The sequence below is a fragment of the Artemia sp. Qi Xiang Cuo genome, chromosome 8, assembly GCF_049724085.1.
Source record: "Artemia sp. Qi Xiang Cuo chromosome 8, ASM4972408v1, whole genome shotgun sequence".
NCBI classification, from domain to species: Eukaryota; Metazoa; Arthropoda; class Branchiopoda; order Anostraca; family Artemiidae; genus Artemia; species Artemia sp. Qi Xiang Cuo.
This window is the reverse complement of record NC_142801.1, coordinates 16498360-16517408: the sequence shown is the minus strand read 5'-3', so window position 1 is coordinate 16517408 and position 19049 is coordinate 16498360. Positions and strand designations below refer to the sequence as shown.

Below are 19049 nucleotides of genomic sequence, written 5' to 3'. Positions count from 1 at the left end.
ATCGTTGGTTAAAACAGTGGGATATTCCTTGTTCCCTCCTCCTAAGAGGATGGAGCTCTCCCAGAAAATTACAACAAATATGAATTTTTGAGAAATTCAAGAAACTAGATTTCAATATTAAAAACCCTATTCTTTGAAAAATCCTATTTGAAAAATCTTATTTCCTTGCTCTGCTTCTTAGGACAAAGTCCATGAAAATGATCGTTATAAGTATGGATGAAAAGTGGCCTTGCTTAACTCCTGATTTCATACAAAACCAGCTACTAACTTCATTTCTCACCTTAATTGCAGCAATATTATTCTTTCATATAGCGTTTTTGGGGACTCAGGGAGATTTTCAACTGAGGTCTCTTTTTCCAAGAACCAGCCTTATATATAAACAATGGGCAACTAATATAGTTTAAAACAGCATGAGTATTTGCTTAGGCTTTGTGTAATGTTGTGTTTTTGTATTAACCGTGGCCTGTAAAGGTTTTTAGTGTTAATTAATATAATTTTTTCAAAACATCGACGACAAAAAAAGAAAATAAAGAAGATCAGTATAATAATGAGAATGACTAGAAAGAACTAAAGAAAACAAACTGAACATTTAATGTTCAAAATTTCAAAATTTCAATAAAATTCAATATTTCATTTTGCTGTAACTTTTATTTTTATTTTTAAGTCGACAATATGTAGAAAAAAATGTTTCAGTAAAGTGCAAATGATACAACAAGCTCTAGACTTTAAAGATTGGGGAAGGAGGAAAAGTACAGCAGCCAAACTTTTGTTTGCGGTAATCTTTGTTTGTTTTATATTTGACTTGAACAATAAATTGGATTTTTACTCTTTTTAATTTCGTCTCTTAGGATTTTTACTCTAGTTTATTCATCTATATTAGAACCTGCTTTCTCTATGCTTGCTATGATTCTTTATTTAAATTTCTGGTTCGTTTTGGGTTTCATTTATTCTTTAGAAGTAATTTCAGGTCCTTTTGAGTTTGAATATTATAAGAATTAATCTTTGCATGTCTTAAGTTTAATATGGCTCTTTAGTATCTTCAATAGCGGAGAACTGGCCAAAAACTGCTATTAAATTTATTAATTGGCTGATATTCGAAAATGAAGAAAACTTGCACTACCCTCCCAAAATTAAATAAATTGTAATTGGATATACACTGTGAAATACATTCTGTGATTTTGGACTTTCTGTGTTAATGTTGTTGCATGTTTGTGATGACCGGTAAGCTCATTTGGAATCCTCTATTAACCTTTTTGTCACGTGCATTAAAAGTCATAAAAAGCCATGATGAAGTTGCGAAGAGAGCAGCCAAGTTTTTCCAAAAAAAAAGACATTATGAAAGTAAAAGAGATGTATGGACAGAAGCGAACAGTCGTGCTCGAATGGCCACAAAGGTTGCTATGAGTGACAATGTTTTGGAAATGACAAAACTGTTACAGACTTGTGATGACGATAAGGTAGCTTTGCCTACTTTCCTTATTCTTGAGCAAGAAGAAGTCCCCTAGATCCCAGGCGAAAGTTCAGTAATTGCTACACGCAAGATTACGGAAACGTGTAACAAATTAGACATTTTTATGGAACAAAATTCTGGAAAAGTAAACCTGTAACTGCTGAAATCCTATCTGAATATATCTCCAAACCATCCTATGCAGTGATTGTCAAAAATCTACCAAGTGACCTAGCAAAACTGGAATCAAGAAAGGACTTCCTAGAACAAGCATATGGTGACGTTAGCTCAAAAATTGTTGAGCTAAAGTGCACCCGAGGTGACTGGAAAGTTATCACACGGAAAGTTTACAGTATTTTGTAAACTATTCGAGATTGTTTTCTTTGATGAGATTTATGACAAGTGTGAGATGCCTCCACACCAGTTTGATTTTCGAAAAGGCCTCGGGTGCACCCATGTACTTTATCTTCTTGCTAACATATTACTTGATGCTCATCTCTCGCGAGAAACTTTGATCTTAGGTCAGTATGACGTCAGAAGAGCTCTTGACTCTGGAATTAATACCCAGATTTTGGTTGAGCTGTGTAAGCGAGGCGTGCTTTCTTCTATTGTAAGGTCACTACGTGATATGTATAGGAACCCAAGCATCGTCTTCGTTTGCAAGAGGGTGAGCTTAGTTGGGAGATATCCGTACATAAGGGAATTAAGCAAGGAGCTATAATGTCTCCTACTTTGTATAATAACAGTGTTAATGATGCACAACAGGTTATCTCTCCCAGCTATATTTGCAGGCATATTTACTTGTCACTTCTGGTTTTGCAGATGATCTTTTAAATCTGTGTTGGTGGCTTTCTTCATTGGAAAATAACGTCCCACGTCTTGAAAAAAGTCATGCTGATGTTGGTTTGTAGTTTAGTGTATAAAAGTCTTGTGTTTTGTTTTTTAATTTAACTGCAGATACTTATAAAATTAGGCATGGTGTAGTTAAAATAACATCGTCCAGTCACGTTACGTACCTTGGCCTGCCGATTGGTCGTAATCTTCGAGAGACCCAGTCTTTGCTTATTGAACACCTTTCCAAAAAAGTGCGCATTGCCTATGCGGGTGTTGTCACTAGCCATCGAAATTCAAGCCGTAAATATTTGGCTCGTCTTTATAATGCAGTAGCTTTGCCTCATGTCTTGTACCTGTCTCCTTTTTGGAAGCTCCTAAGGTCGGTACATAAGGTCGGTATTTTTCAAGTATGCCCGATATCTTCTTCAAGTGCCGCCTTTTGTTAGAAACCGCCATATTGTTTCGAAATATGGAATTGCTTAGCCTCTGAGTGCCGTGAAGGAGGTAATTCAGAATTACGTGAAAAAAACTAGAGCTTCTGGATCACGAGTGGGCCCACCTTCTCAAATAGTTGTGTTATTATGTAGTTCTTTCTGTTTGTATTTGTTTTTCTTGCCAGTTTTGCTTTTTCTTTCTTTTCTTGTTCGGGCTCTGTCTTTTTCTGTTGATTGTAAGACAGGTTATTAATAAAATTCATTCATTCATTAATTCAATAGAGAATTCGCTTCGTAGCTCTAACAGCACCATTAGCGATAAGGTTAAAAGTCCTTCTCACTTTGGAATAATTAAACGTGTCCCAAACGACCTGACCTCTAATGACGTCAAGTCTCCTGTGCAAAAGTGTAGTGAAGCAAAGTAAAGTGGCTCTACCAAATCTTTCAGGCCGAAATTTGAAACAAAAGAGGATTTATTACGAGCAATGAGTTCCCATTAGTGATCGGTAGATAGTGATTCGAAGGATTCCCCATTCTATAGTTTTTGTTTCAACCCCTTCGATGCTATATGTGCCAATCATACGGACATATTTCAAGTACATGTATAAACGAAATTTGTTGTTCTGTCTGTGGAGTAAAAGGTCACGGAAGTTCTAGAACAGCCCCTTGCCAGAAACCGACAAAATGTGCTCTTCGCAAATCAGACAACCATCCATGTTACAGTTACAAATGCCCTATTGCACAGGCTCTGCTGAAAGATAAATCTAATTCAAAATGAGATTCAGATGCCGTATTTTGTCGTGGAACTTTAAGGGAAAAGTTACCGATCGAATCCAAATTCTTTCGGAGTTATTGCAGCCCCATGACTTAGTTCTGATTCAGGAGCATTTCCTGTCGGAAGACCCCCAAAGCCTGTTACCACTATGTTCCCATTTTAATCTCCTCTTTCGCAGTGCAATTGTAAAACCGAGAGGCAAACCATCTGGCGGTCTCGCTATCCTTTACCGATTCCCTCGCAAGGTATTAGCAGACACTGATTACTTTATTGCCGCTAAGCTTGAAAATCATGTAGTAATTAAGGTTTATCTGCCTACAAATTACAACAACGAACAGTCTGATTCACGGTTTGCGTCTGCCTGCAAGCTTCTAGGCAGGTTTCTTAAAAAAGTTGCCACTAAACCTGTTTTCATCAGCGGAGGTTTTAATGTGGATATAACTAACACAATGTCTCCTCGATTACAAATCTTTTGGGGCTGCGTTCCTCCTGACTATTGTGTATGGCCTAAGAGCAACAACTTTAGAGTGAACTTTAAGCAACTTTTTAAGTGAAAAACCATAAGTTAACGCTGATCCAGAAAAATTTACTCCGTTTCGCTGAAGACCCCTCCAAACTCTGGAAGTATAACAAGCCTACCAAAGCTCAGAGGGCTAGTGTGTCTGAACAGAAGTGGGTTAAATATTTCACGAGGGAGTTCAGTGCTCCCAACCAAAACACGGAGGAGTTTTTTGAAAAACAGCTTGACCTTCTTTTTTCAAATAAGACGAAATCTTTCCTGTTTGTGTTGCCAAGTGCTGTTCAATCTCTGATTCCAAAATTGAAGAAAAAATCTTCCTCTGGTGTCGATTCTATTTCAGCTAGGCACCTGCAACTTGCAGGTTCTTTAATCGAGCAACATTTAGCATTACTGTTTCACATGATCCTTGTCCGTGGTGTAGTCTCTTTGCAATTTTGTATCGGACAAATAGCTCTCACCCTTAAAAAAAACAAAAAATATGCTTCTCTGTGCAGTTCTTATCACCCCATTACCGTTTCGTTTACTACTTTCAAGCTCTTTGAGTTATTTTTGATAAATGACATTGAAGAAAATTGCTATGCCCCTCCTCGTCAGTTTGGGTACCAGCGAGGCTTAAGTAGAGAGCACGCTCTCTTTCTGCTTATAAATGTGCTGAAGGATATTAATGAAAGAGGTAATTTTTTAGTCTTGTGCGCACTCGATATTGGAAGAGCTTTTGACTCTTACATATTTTCGCAGGTTTTGCTTGAAGTCAATTTGAAAGGTACTGATGCTGTGATAATTACTTTTTTAAGATATATGTATAGAATCCTGAAGGCTGGAATAAAAGATGGTAGTCAACTATTTCTGATTCTGAAAGGTGTACGCCAAGAAGCTCTGACTTCTCTAGTTTTGTTTAATAATTTGTGCTACCGGTGCCCAGGATAAATTGAACTGTACATTTATCTTCAAAGGAGTTTGTCCTTCATTAGTTACGTTTGCGAATGACTTACTGAACTTTCTTGTACTTTCCAAGGATGCTCTTCAACTTTTGAGCTTCTCCATGAAGAGTACGAACACATTGGTTTGAGCTTTATTACTGATAAAACAATTGTTCTACCATTCAACTATAGAGGGAATAGAAATTGGAGGAACTCTGAGGTTCCTTTAGCTAGCAGCGATACCTACCTGGACATGCCTATTTGAGCAAACCTGAAAGAAACTGTAAACCTGGCAATGAAAAACTATGCTAGTAAGATCCGGGCTAGGTATACCTCCCTGGCTTCACACATGTCGTATACGAGTAGAGATCACCGTTCTTAGTTATATAAGACCTAACAGTTACTCACTCACTTGTCCTTGTTCCTGTTTGGTCTTTTTCTAGTTGTGGTAAGAAATAGCAAGTTCATCGCCTTCATTTTAAATTTCAAAGTATTTAATGGAACTTCCAACTTGGACGAGTAACTCTTTTCTGCAAAGAAAGTATCAACTGATAAATCCAGCTGGGGCTACTGAGCATATTTGTGATTTCTCAACTGAATACTAGAAGTCTTCCCATCTTTGGTCATTTCTGTTTATCCCTTGTTTGTAGTGTTCAAATTGTGTTTTTATTTCTGTTGTTTCTTTTTTGTTTTTCTTGATTTTTACTCTGTTTTTTTTCTGTGCTCTGCCCAGATTTTTGAGATGGGTTATAAATAAAATGACGATGATGATGCATCTTATATATATTCCACTTGTCAAACATAAACTAATAGATGGAGCATGTTCAAAAATCCTTCAAAATCATATTAAACAAAAAGCTTAAGGATACCTTCATTGATAGGGTAATATGTCAGGAAGTATCATGACCTTAACTGCATACTCAATGCATGTTTTGCTATTTCAATTAAAATGACCGTCTTAAAATTTTGATCGAATCTTTTGGAGGTTGTGGGGATGGGTATAAAAAAAAACAAAGGAAAAAGGACTGGTTACCCTTCAGCCACTTCTGACTCTTAAATAAGACACTTGGACTTACAGTTTGCCAGTAAGACACTTGGACTTACAGTTTGCATCTGTAGATTTTACAACCTTCTCTTCGAGATAAAGTAAAGCTGGAGGGACAACTAATGCATTAAATTTTTTTGCGTCTCTATTGCCGTCATGCTAAAGTTTTGTCTTTGTATCACCAAGCAATGCTAGACCATTAGCTTTGATTCCATAGACGGATTATATCCTCACATTTTTCGTTTTGATTTTTTTCAGGGCCAGACAATAGTGGAGAACTTTCTGCAGATGATCTTAAACAATTTTTTTATGATGACGACTGTTTCGAACATTGGAGTGAAATTTTTGAGCAACAAGTGTGTAATACGGTAAGCTTGCATTTCGATTAGCTTTTAATTACTTTATTAACTTTTACTTTCACTTTATTATGATTTACAGTACCAAACTTATAAACAAAGATACGTGTGAACGTTTAACTTATTTGAAACTGTTGTGCATACACAGCATATTTTGAGAGAGTGAGGCCAATTACAGAAACTTAATTCGATAAATTTTTAAGATATTTAGGAAAATTTAGATTCTTTGGAGCCAAGTCCCACGCCTACCCCATACCTAATTTATATCCTTCAGTTATTCTTCTAACTTCTTACTGTAACTATTAATTAATGGTACTGACAGAATAACTCTCTTTGGAAAATCCTTAAAATAAAACAGATATTCAGTACTTTGCAAAGAATTTTTCAAGTGATCAGATTTTTTGCTTACTTCAGCAGGTAATAATGTGCCTCTTTAAAATTATTTTATAAGATATTAGCTTTTCATTTTTTTTTTTCCATTACCAAGTGTTGACCCAAGGGAGGAAAGCCTTTGATACAAAAAAAGGGTTAAAGGACTTTATTGGTGCCCCTATACTGGTAAAAGGCAATTATTTTCCTTGAACTTGCAGCTGCTCTCTGATTTAGGTCTAACTCGACGAGATTTCATCAAAATGGGTAGAAGAATACATTAGTAGGGACGCATCACTCGTATAATTTCAACACACGAGAACTGAACGCGATTGACACGGGTAATTCAGGAGAGCAGTTCAAAAAATTTCAAAAAAAATCAAAGAGCCTAAAACAAACAGAAACAGTATAATAATTAAAAGTTAAACAGGAATTGCTATTGGTGAATCAATCATATTTAGAATGAACATAATCTAAACTGATTTATTACATGAAACACAAAAATAACATATACTACTCACATTATAGGTGAATATATATAACCTAAAAGCAATCGAAATTCTGTTCCAAAAACAATGAGCCTTGTTACGCTCAGAAATGCTGAAGAATTTAGTTGGAATGGGTATATAATTTGGTATATAATAAAGCCAGAACATAATTTATACTTTACTGAAAAAAATTCAAATTAAGATACTGAAAAAAATTTGCATTGTCAGTTTAATATACATATGCTGATATTTATTCCTTAAATTTTTATTAATTTTGGTTTTCTTAAAGTTGTAAGCGAAAACACTTAAAAGAATTTTTTTTAGTAAAGTACAAATTATATTCTGGCTTTTAGAAAGCATAGGGTTTAGAACCCTACTCAGATTCATTTCTGCTCGTTTTGAGTTTGACTTATTTTAATTTCTGTTTGTTTTGGGTTTCATTTACTTATTGATACTTATTTGTGGGAGTTTTATGCTTTGTAGATTATTTGATTCTATTTTTGATCATTTTTGGTTTAATGGAATTCTTTACTTTTTTTTGAAAACTTATTTTGTGCAAAAACTTTTTGATTAATTTCTGTTTGTTTTATATTGACATAGTCTTTTTCAGGGAGAAACATGGAGCCTCTTCTGAAGTTAAACAACCATCCCTTCCATAAAAACCTTTTTTACCTCCTGGCCATAACTTACAACCCTTGCCCCTAATCTCTGGGGTTTGTTTCAACCCCAAAAGCCTTGTTATGTGATATTCAGACTATTTTGAATATAATGGCTATCTCAAAATTTCTATTATAACGCATTTCGGGACAATATGACGTGTGTGTAGGGGTGAGAGAGTAGCTGTCCTCTGATCACTTTGGCTAAAAAAAAAAGCACCAGAGCGTCTGATTACCAATCCAATGAGGCCCCTTTGAAGTTTATATGACCACACTTTCTATAAAAACCCTATATGTCCCCAGGGCACAACTTTCAACCCTTGCCCTGAGGGCTGGGGGGATTTGTTATCCTCAAAGACATAGTTTTCAGACCTTTCTGATAGGGTTAACAAAATGGCTATATCGAAATTTTGATTGCAAGTGTTTTGGGAAATGACAGGTGTGGAGGGAGACATTTGCCCTCTGATCCCTTTTGAGAACTAAAAAGGCACTAGTCCTCTCAATTTCCAGTCGAATGAGCCCTTTTTGAAGCTTCTAAGACAAACTTTTCTATAAGAACTCTATCTGCCACAAGGGCATAACTTACGACCCTTGTCATGAGGTTTATGGGGGGAGGGCTATCATCCTCAAAGACATACTTTCCAGACCTTTCAACTAGGTTGACCAAAATGGCGATATCAAAATGTCGATTGGAAATTTTTGGGCAAATTATAGGCGATAAGGGGGGGGGGCGATTGTCCCTCTGATTACTTTAGACTATTAAAATGGGCAATAGCGCTCTCAATTTTCAATCGAAAGAGCCATTTTGAAGTTTTTACGACAACACTTTCTATATGACATTATAAGCCCCAAGGGCATAACTCACAACCTTAGCTCTGAGGGCTGTTGGGGACTGTCATACTCAAAAACATAATTTCCGGACCCTTCAACTACATTCAACAAAATTATTATATCAAAATATTGATCGGAAGTGTTTGGGGAAATGGTGGGAATGGGGGCGGGGCTGGCATTCACCCTCCGATCGCTTTTGACTATTAACAAGGGCAGTAACCCTCTCAATTCTCAATTGAATGAGTCCTTTTTGAAGTTTCTATGACAACACTGGCAAAGACCTAATTTCCAGCACCTTCAACTACGTTGAACAAAATGTCTGTCTAAAAATTTTGATTGGATATGCTACTTACTTAAAACCCTTAATTCGTAAAACCCTTGCCCTGAGGGCTCTGAGGGTTCTGAGGGGGTTGTCATCCTATAACACCTAATTTCCGAAACTTAAATCTATGTTGAACAAAATGAATATCTCAAAATTTTGATTGTATCTGTTTAGGAACATGCTGGGTGTGAGAGGGGGGTTAGTTGACCTCCAATTACTTTAAGCTATTAAAAAGGCCACTAGCTATTAGTAGTTGAGCCACAATACATTCAAACGGAACCCACCCCCTTCGAATCCCGATCCAGACACATTTTTTAAGGTTGTAGGTATTGGGCTATTTTCTGGAGGAGCCCTCTGACGTCATGACAGCCATAGGGAAATTAACATAGGGGAATTAACATATGTCTGTTGGTTATGTTTGATGTTTGTTGGTTATGTTGGTTGTGTTATATTGGTTATGTGATTTGTTGTTTGTTGATGTTTGTTGGTTATGTCGGTTATTGCTTGATGGTTATGCTGTTTGATGTTTGTTGATTATGATTGTTGGTTATGTGATTTGTTGTTTCTTGGTTATGTTATGTTGATGTTATGTTGTTTGATGGTTATGTTGTTTCTTGGTTAAGTTATGTTGATGCTATTTGTTGGTTATGTTGGTTGTTGTTTGTTGGTTATGTTGTTTGTTGCTTATGTTGTTTGATGGTTATGTTGTTTTTTGGTTATGTTGGTTATGGTGTTTGATGATTATGTTGTATGTTGGTTATGTGATTTGATGTTTCTTGGTTATGTTATGTTGATGTTTGTTGGTTGTTGGTTATGAGTGTTGGTTAAGTTATTTGATGTTTGTTGCTTGTTGGTTATGTTGTTTGATAATCTCTGTTTTTTTATGTTGATGTTGTTTGTTGGTTGTTGTTTTATGGTTATGTTGTTTGATGTTTGTTGGTTGCTGGTCATGTTGTTTGATGTTTGACGGTTATGTTTCATGGCTATGTTGGTTATGTTATGATGATTACGTTTGTTGGTTATGTTGTTTGATGTTTGTTGGTTATGTTGTTTAATGGTTATTTTATTTGTCTCTTAGGTTGGTTATGTGATTTGATGGTTATGGTGTTTGATGGCTATGTTAGTTATGTTGTTTGATGGTTATGTTGTTTGATGGTTATGTTGTTTGTTGGTTATGTTGGTTATGGTGTTTTCTGATTTTGTTGGTTATTTTATGATGGTTATGTTGGTTATGTTTGTTGGTTATGTTGCTTGTTGGTTATGTTTGCAGGATATATTTGAAAATAAATGATGCTACAAGCCAATGCCACCCCATGTTTCTAGGCAAAATTCCAAGGTGTTCTCCCTCCTATACATGTCCAAACATGGCTCCCCAGGTGGTAGAAGCCATATTAATTTGCCACTACATAACCACTACTTAAACGGTACATCACGGTACACACCCCTTTGTATTTAATCCCCATGCCCTCTGACGTCACGCCACCCACCTCTATGCTTTAAAGGGTTCGATACGTGGAGCTACGAACCCATCAAGCCGTCACACCTACGCAAGATTCCGTGACACACATACCCTGGACTCCTATGATGTCTCACGACTTACCCCGTTTCAAACGGACAGGTCTAATATGCTTGACGCAATTTTATGGGGAATCCCCGCTTATAACTTAGCGAGAGCACACACCTTACGCAATTATTTTGCAACACTGTCACGTAATACTTTGTTTTTTGCCCCGAAATGTTCAAAGCGTTTTTCTTTTTTCATTAACTGAATGGCGGCACACACTTCATGTAAGGTCAGCGCATCTTACACATGGATGGCGTATTCATCACTGCCAGATAATACCATTTTGACATTTTTTGCCCAAATGCCTCAAGAAGTTTTCTTTTTTCTGCGTTTCATTTTTCGCTCAAAACACCTTTCATATTTTTTTTTCTTTTTCTATAATTCTTGTCCCCTCCCCCAGGACTCGAAAGTTCATTCCCTTCCAATGGCTTTGTGACTTGACTGGAATGACTAAACTGTTATTCACAGTATTTTGTATTTGGAACCATATTCTGACAGCTAAGATTCCCCATTTCTGGAAAACGCTAGAATGACGTATTACTCTCCCAAATGATACGATCCAGGAGACAATCGCTGTCAAGATATTAATAGCAATACAGACTAAGGAGTGTTTTGATTAGGTAATCTCTATAATCATCCAAAACAATACATCTAAAAAAACACAGACATTATAAATAAAATGTTTTAGTATTTCAAACAAATTGACATGCCATAAAACAGAGAAAAAAAGACAGCTAAAGAAACATGACAAAAAATAAAAGGTGAAAAAGCGGTATCGTTAATATACGCAAAAATAACCGTGTATTATAGAAAATCATGGATCCTAGCTTGCAACCCAGGGGGGTAGGAGGGAGGGGTAAGTGTTATTGGAGATAGATTTAAATCGTTTTAAGATATATCTACAAAGGATTCTTCATGAAAATATCCATTTCTTCGAGTGGGATGTTAGATTTCCCTCAATCATCCTAATACACCCCCTCTCCCACCCTTCCCCTTGATATTAGATTTTAATCTTTACGCAATAAAATATATCGCGAGACTAAAGTAAAAATATCCCTTAATTCCATATTTGTATCGATTTTTTCATGATATTATATTCTAACAATTTCAAATAAATGACACATTTTAGAAACGAACAGACCGTATACGGCATTGTCGTCTCTGAAACAACTCGGTCTGGAGAAAGCCTCATAGTTGGGGGAAGGAGGCCGTCTGTGGAGGGGAGGAGGGTCGTTTTTTCCGTCACCAGCTCAACACTGGCCTTTTGATTTATAATTTTTCTTTCGTTGCGCAAAGCAGTAATTTTCAAGTGTATATTTATTGTTATCCCGCCTCCTTCCACTAGGGTGCCGGCCCGGTTACTGGCCACGTCCGAAGAAGTGTCCAGTCCCCCTGAGTGGTTTGTCTCAGCCCTAACGTAACCCCAGGAAGCATTTTTCGGCAAATATATCAAAACAAGCAAAAGCGGGAAATTCTTGTTTCCACCCATCCCGCGCGCTGTTGGGGAGTTTGGTCTGTGTCTACTCAATCTGGGGACGGAATCCGGCCATCCTGCGCGCTGTGGGGGAGTTTGATCTATGTCTACTCATTCCGAGGACGGAATCTGAACTCCGGCTAGGCGATAAAGGAGATTAAAAAATGGTCTTGGTTCAGATAATCTAAAAGTAGTAATAATAGAGAAATTACCATTGAGTTTCTACGGCAACCCTCTAACGTCACATCATCCCTGTTTCTAGCGCTCAGCTGGCAAGATTCCCACGTCTGGCAAGATTCGCACCCTGGCAAGATTCCCGCCCTGGCAAGATTCTCGTCCCTGGCAGACCACCCGGGATTCCACAAGTTCTATTATTTCTTCTATATTGGCATGATTCTTAACCTTTTTTCTGAAAGATCCCCAAGATCTCCGTAACCAGGTCTAATATGAATAAGATAATTATATCTCAGAAGCTAGACTAAAAGGACCCCATTGGGGAATCCCCCCCCCCCCGGGCATGTCAAAGACGCGGGTGCGGGTTATTAACGGTGGGGCACATCTTAAGAAATGACACCTAATGGGAGAGTTGGGAAGATCATCTTGCGAAAAGAGTAGATACCCGAACCGTTAAAAAGTATACTTATGGCTCAGAGCGGAATGGCGCTGCCACAATGTTTTCACACTGACAAATACCCTCCACATGACACCAACCTTCACCCCCTAGGACATTTTCATCATTTTTTGTTCCGAAAATAAGCTAAAGAATTCCAATAAACAATCTTTTGTGTTTATTTTCTTGTTTGTTTTTTTTCACTTGAACTGCGGGGGCTCAATATTTCATTGCTAGAACATGTTAATCCATTGCAATTCACACCAGAGAGTATTTAAAACACTTCTCGGGCTTTCCTTCTCTTGGTAGTGATTTTACTTGTTGGCCGCGATTTCTACACCTTGCCATTGATTTCTACGGTGGTCTTGATTTCTAGGGTTACCCGTGATTTCTATAGTTTGCTCTGTTTTTTATGAAAATGTCAGGGTGTCATTGTTTTGCTAATTATTGCATAGAAGTTGAACATGATTTCTACACTTTTATCATGTGGATAATTAAGTACCTTATGATTTTTCTTGGAATACACTGCCTTTCTGGGCTTTAATATTTCATAGCGATGATACACAACTGTTTCTCACTTGCTGCTTTATAAGAACGTTAGGGAATATGATTTTTTTCCTGGAACACCAAGCATTCTTGAGTTGAATCTTTCTTAACAATAAGCAATAATCACGTTCTGCTACCCCTACGACACCAGTCATCATCAGTGTAATCGTTTTCTAACATTTGAAACATAAAAACACACACACACACACACAAACACACGCACACACATACACACAAACACACACACACGCACAGACATACGCAAACACATACACACACACACACACACAAACACGCACACACACACGCACATGCACAAACACGCACACACATGCACATACACACACTCACTTTCTTAGAAGTAAAAAAAATATAAATGTTTTTACTTTTATAACTTTAATAAATAAAATAATGTTAACATTTTCATTGCTAAATATCAGTATATGTATATTAAATTGACAATGCACATTCATTTGTATTTTTTCAGTAAAGTACAATTTTTTTCCTGACCTTGGGAAGGCATAGGGGTTTTGCCCCCAACTTATGTTAATTTCTGCTCGTTTTGAGTTTGAGTCGGTTATTTATTGCAATTTCAGTTCGTTTTGGGTTTCATTATTTATCGATGCTGATTTGTGATAGTTTCACGCTTGGTAGATTATTTGATTTAATTTTTGCTAATTTTTTTGTTTAATAGAGTTTTTTTCTTTGAAAAGCTTATTTTATGGTAAAAGTTTTTTTTTAACTTTTACCAGACTTTATAGTTTGGCCTGCTATTTGTATGCTGGAGAAAAATTTTCAGCAATTTTTAACAACATATACCCTTTTAAAAATCTGGACACAAATAGTTCTGTTTAATTTAGTTTTTCCTGACCTTGGGAAGGCATAGGGGTTTTGCCCCCAACTTATGTTAATTTCTGCTCGTTTTGAGTTTGAGTCGGTTATTTATTGCAATTTCTGTTCGTTTTGGGTTTCATTATTTATCGATGCTGATTTGTGATAGTTTCACGCTTGGTAGATTATTTGATTTAATTTTTGCTAATTTTTTTGTTTAATAGAGTTTTTTTCTTTGAAAAGCTTATTTTATGGTAAAAGTTTTTTTTTAACTTTTACCAGACTTTATATTTTGGCCTGCTATTTGTATGCTGGAGAAAAATTTTCAGCAATTTTTAACAACAAATACCCTTTTAAAAATCTGGACACAAATAGTTCTGTTTAATTTAGTTTCATACCTCCTCTAGTTGACTTGAAATGGGAAACTTGATACCATTCACAAAAAAATCTATTTACTTTTTTTATAACTTGGATACACTTACGCTATTTTGATTTGGTTAAATTTTACGAGCAGAAGTAGCCCCGTAAGTTTGAACACAATACCCTCAGTAGTTCTTGGGAAACTGCTGAGATGCCTTATTGGGAATTAGCATTATCACAGTGCATTTTGATTTAATCTTAAGGCAACGTTTAGTTTTTAAACATAATGGGCAAATAGGAGGGTGGACGTGGGAGGGTGGGCGTAGGAGGGTGGGCATGGGGGTGGGAGTTGAAGGGGGATTAGTTGCCCTCCAAACACTCCTAAAAGACCTAACATCGAGAACTGTCAACTATGTTGAACAAAATGGATATTTCAAAATTTTTGACTGGATGTCCTTGGGAAAATGACGGGCGTGACAGGGGCGTTAGTCGCTCTCCAATCACTTTCAACTATTAAAAAAGGCACTAGCCCTTTCAATTTCCAATTGAATAAGCAGATTTTAAGGTTTCTACGCTTTTAATAAAAACCTTATATGCCCCCAGGGCATAACTTACAACCCTTGCCCTGAGGGCTGGGGGGGGGGAAGGGGTTGTCATCCTTAAAAAACTAATTTCCAAAAATTTCAACTATGTTGAATAAAATGGCAATCTAAAATATTGATTGGATGTGCTTGGGGAAAAGATGGGCGCGAGAGGGGGGTTAGTTGCCCTTAAATCACTTTCGACTATTAATAAGGGCACTAGTCCTTTGAATTTTTCAATCGAATAAGCACTTTTTCAAGTTTCTACGACAAAGATTTCAATAAAAACCTTATATGCCCCCAGGGCATAACTTGAAGACTGTGCCCTGAAGACTGTAGGGGGAGTGTCCTGCTCAAAGGTATAATTTCTTTCCAACTTTCAACTACGTTGAATAAAATGGCTATCGAAGAATTTTGATTGGATGTGTTTGGGAGAATGATGGACAAGGGGGGGGGCGTATAGTTGCCCTCCAATCACTTTCGACTATTAAAAAGGGCACTAGCCCTTTGAATTTCCAATCGAATGAGCCCCTTTTGAAGTTTCTACGACAGCGCCTTCTATAAAAACCTTATATGCCCCCAGGGCATAACTTAAAACCCTTGCCCTGAGGGTTGTGGGGGAGTGTCCTCCTAAAAAAGATATTTTTTATCTGGAAATCAACTTTGCTGAGCAAAAAGGCTATCTCAAAATTTTTATTGGATGTGTTTGGGGGAATGATTGACGTCGAGGGTGGGGGGCGTTGTTGCCCTCCAATCAATTTCGGGGTTGTCATCCTCAAAGACAAAATATAAAAAACTTTAAACGACTTTGAAAAAAATGGCTATCTCAAAATTTTGATTGTATGTGTTTGGGAAAGTGGTGGGCGTTAGAGGGACGTTAGTTGCCCTCTAATTACTTTTGACTATTAAAAAGGCCAATAGCCATTTCAATTTCCAATGGAATGAGCCTTTTTTGGAGTTCCCATGACGACGCTTTCTATAAAACTTTATGTGCTTCCAGGGCATAACTTACAACCCTTGCCCTGAGGGCTTGGGGGGGGGGGGTCATTCTTAAAGACCAAATTCCCAAAACTCTCAACTACGTTGAACAAAATGGCTATCTAAAAATGTTGATGGGATGTGTTTGGGGAAAAGGTGGGTGTGAGAGGGGGGTCAGTTGTTTTCCAATCACTTTTGACTATTAAAAAGGGCACTGGCCCTTTTAATTTCCAATCAAATGCGCCCTTTTTCAAGTTTCTATGACAAAGCTCTAAATAAAACCTTATATTCCCCAGGGTATAACTTATAACCCTTGCCCTGAGGGCTATGAGGGGGTTATCATCCTCAATGACTTAATTTCCATAACTTTCAATTACGTTGAACAAAATTGCTATTTTAAAATTTTGATTGAATGTGTATGGATAAATAGAGGACATGGAAGGGGTGTTAGTTACCTTCCAATCACTTTCGACTATTAAAAAGGGCACTAGCCATTTAACTATCCAGTCAAATGAGTCCTTTTTGATGTTTCTACGGCAACGCTTTCTATGAAAACCTTATATGCGCCCAGGGTATAACTATAGCCCTTGCCCTGAGGGCTGGGGGGGGGGTGTAATCCTTAAAGACCTATTTTTCAGAACTTTCAACTACGTTGAAGAAAATGGCTATCTCAAAATTTTGATTGGATGTGTTTGGGGAACATGTTGGCGTGAGAGGGGGGATAGTTGCCCTTCAATCACTTTCGACTATTAAAAAGGAACTAGCCCTTTGAATTTTCAATCGAATGAGCCTTTTTTGAAGTTTCTACGAGAACGCTTTCTATAAAATCTTATATGCCCCCAGGGCATAACTTACAACCCTTGCCCTGAAGGCTCTGGGAGAGTGTCTTCCTCAAAAATATCATTTCTATCTGGATATCAACTACGCTTAACAAAATGACTATCTCAAAATTTTGATTGGATGTGTTTGGGAAAATGGTGGGCGTGGAAGGGGTGTTAGTTGCATTCCAACCACTTTCGAATATTAAAAAAGGGCACTAGCCACTCCAATTTCCAATCGAATGAGCCCTTTTCGAAGTTCTACGACAACTCGTTCGATACGAAGTGCCCTGGTCTAGAACAAAAAAAAAAAAAAAAATTATACATTGTGTCCACAACATTCGTTACTTAGGCAGCGCGATTGCGCTGCCTGTGATTAATTGAGTTGAGCTATCGTCAATTTTCAAGTACAATTTCCACTGTTAATCAATCAGAGAGAAGATGCAAGGCTAAGTTTCTGAAGTTAAAAAGCTTATATGCTTCTTATGTGTATGTGAGTCCAATAAAAGATGTGGAGTTGGTCTCAGTTAAAAATTAAATGCTTTTTTAACTCTTTTTACAGACATTGCTCATGGAAGGTTCATCTTCAAAGTATAGCATTGAATGCAATGATTTGGAAATTCCCAACCATTCAATTGCAAACCAACAGGTAAATCTGTCTTTTTTTTTGTAAAAGTCTTTTGTGCTCCTATTCAATTCAAACATCCTTGTTTCAATATATTTTTAAGAAAATTCAAGAACAAGAAATAATATTAAGTTCAAAAGGAGGTGAAGAACAAATATAAAAATACATGAAAATCACACATGTTTATAGTGTTGCTAAGAAATTTTTCCTAGTAAAGAACAAACTCTTCTAGTAAAGAACAAACTAAAGGGAATTAAAGAGCTAAATTAATCTAATATACATCATACCCCAGAAAAGTGATTTTCAAAGGGCACGTGTGTTATGATATAAGTTTTCAAAAAATACAAATGTTGTATCACCTTGGAAATGGATATGAGCTACTTTTTAGTCAAAAATCACATTAATATATAAATAACATGTTTTGCTACATAATAAACCTGTACATATTGCAATTTCCTTTGCTTGCAGTGGAGGAAAAAAAGGAAGGAAGAGGACAAATAAATGCTACCCTTGACTATAAGTTTTGCCCATAGGGATTTAGTCCATGGTAACTCCAATGGGTTATTTTTGTTTCAATCCAATGCTCTTTTTGAAAGCTTGCAGGCTATTTTTGAGATTCCTATAGATTTGTTTTTAAAATAGTATTTTTAGTTGATTCTAGTTGAGATAATAGTTACCATTTCTGGATCAATTGAGAACATTTTCAAATTTCATTTCCTAATTTTTGTTACTATAGGCCGTGGTTTGCTTTTACTATGTTGCAGCTACTGCTGCAACCATATATCCATTTTAAGAGCATAAATACGTCATTTTTTATCTCAGGAGTGGTTTAATCATTCTTATTATCTAAACTAAAAATGAAAATGAGCCATAAAGAAAGGAAAGAACAAGAAAATATATGGTTGCAGGATATGTGACAACGATGATGGGAACGTCTCGAAAATGAAAAGGAAGAACAAAGAAATGTTTTGTCAAAATATATGCTTTACTGACGACAAAGCAATCGGCAGTTGGAAGATAAGTGGCAGTGAGGATTACTAGCGACAGCGGGAATTAGAACGTGTCAAAATGAAGGTTAAGAGCAAAGGACTATGCGGTTAGCAGACGCGTGACAACGAATATCAGAACGTTTCAAAAATGGAAGGGACAAACAAAGAATTTTGCTACCAGGAGATGTGAAATTTCATTCTGCTTCACTTTCATCTTTGCAGATACTATATTTAAAAGGTTTGCGACTTTTACACTACGTATTTCCTATGCTCCACCCATCACTACGATAAGTCTCATCAGTGGGCAACACCTATCCTGGTATGATTACAAAAAAAGGCTAACCGAAGTTTTAGTTTATTAATAAGAGACTGGTATTTTTAAGGAACTTATTTTTCAGTTGTTTTGGGAGGAAAAATCTGGTCTACGCTTTTATTGTTGAAATAACAAGAGAACACGGTTTCTACGTCATCATCATTTAGACAATGGCTATCACAATTATAAACCTACTGATTTTTATTTGGCTGTTACGGAAAGTCGTTTTTAATTTGAGAATTGTGTGTATGATATTGCATTGAATAAGCTAAAGTAAACACGTGAAGTATACGATATGAATGAAAAAAGTATCATCGACTTCACAAAGGGACACAACAAAAGTGAAGTTGCAGTATAATGCAG

General features: G+C 36.7%; 1 protein-coding gene across 1 annotated transcript in view; it reads left to right on the top strand.

The window, feature by feature from the left end:
• The window catches only part of LOC148949197 (uncharacterized), a 285927-nt gene that overhangs the window by 82413 nt on the left and 184465 nt on the right, over positions 1–19049 (top strand). Inside the window, exons 4-5 of the mRNA XM_089093243.1 lie at positions 6234–6343; positions 17322–17408. Coding sequence (XP_088949369.1) covers positions 6234–6343; positions 17322–17408 — 197 coding nt within the window. The remainder of the gene's footprint in view (positions 1–6233; positions 6344–17321; positions 17409–19049) is intronic.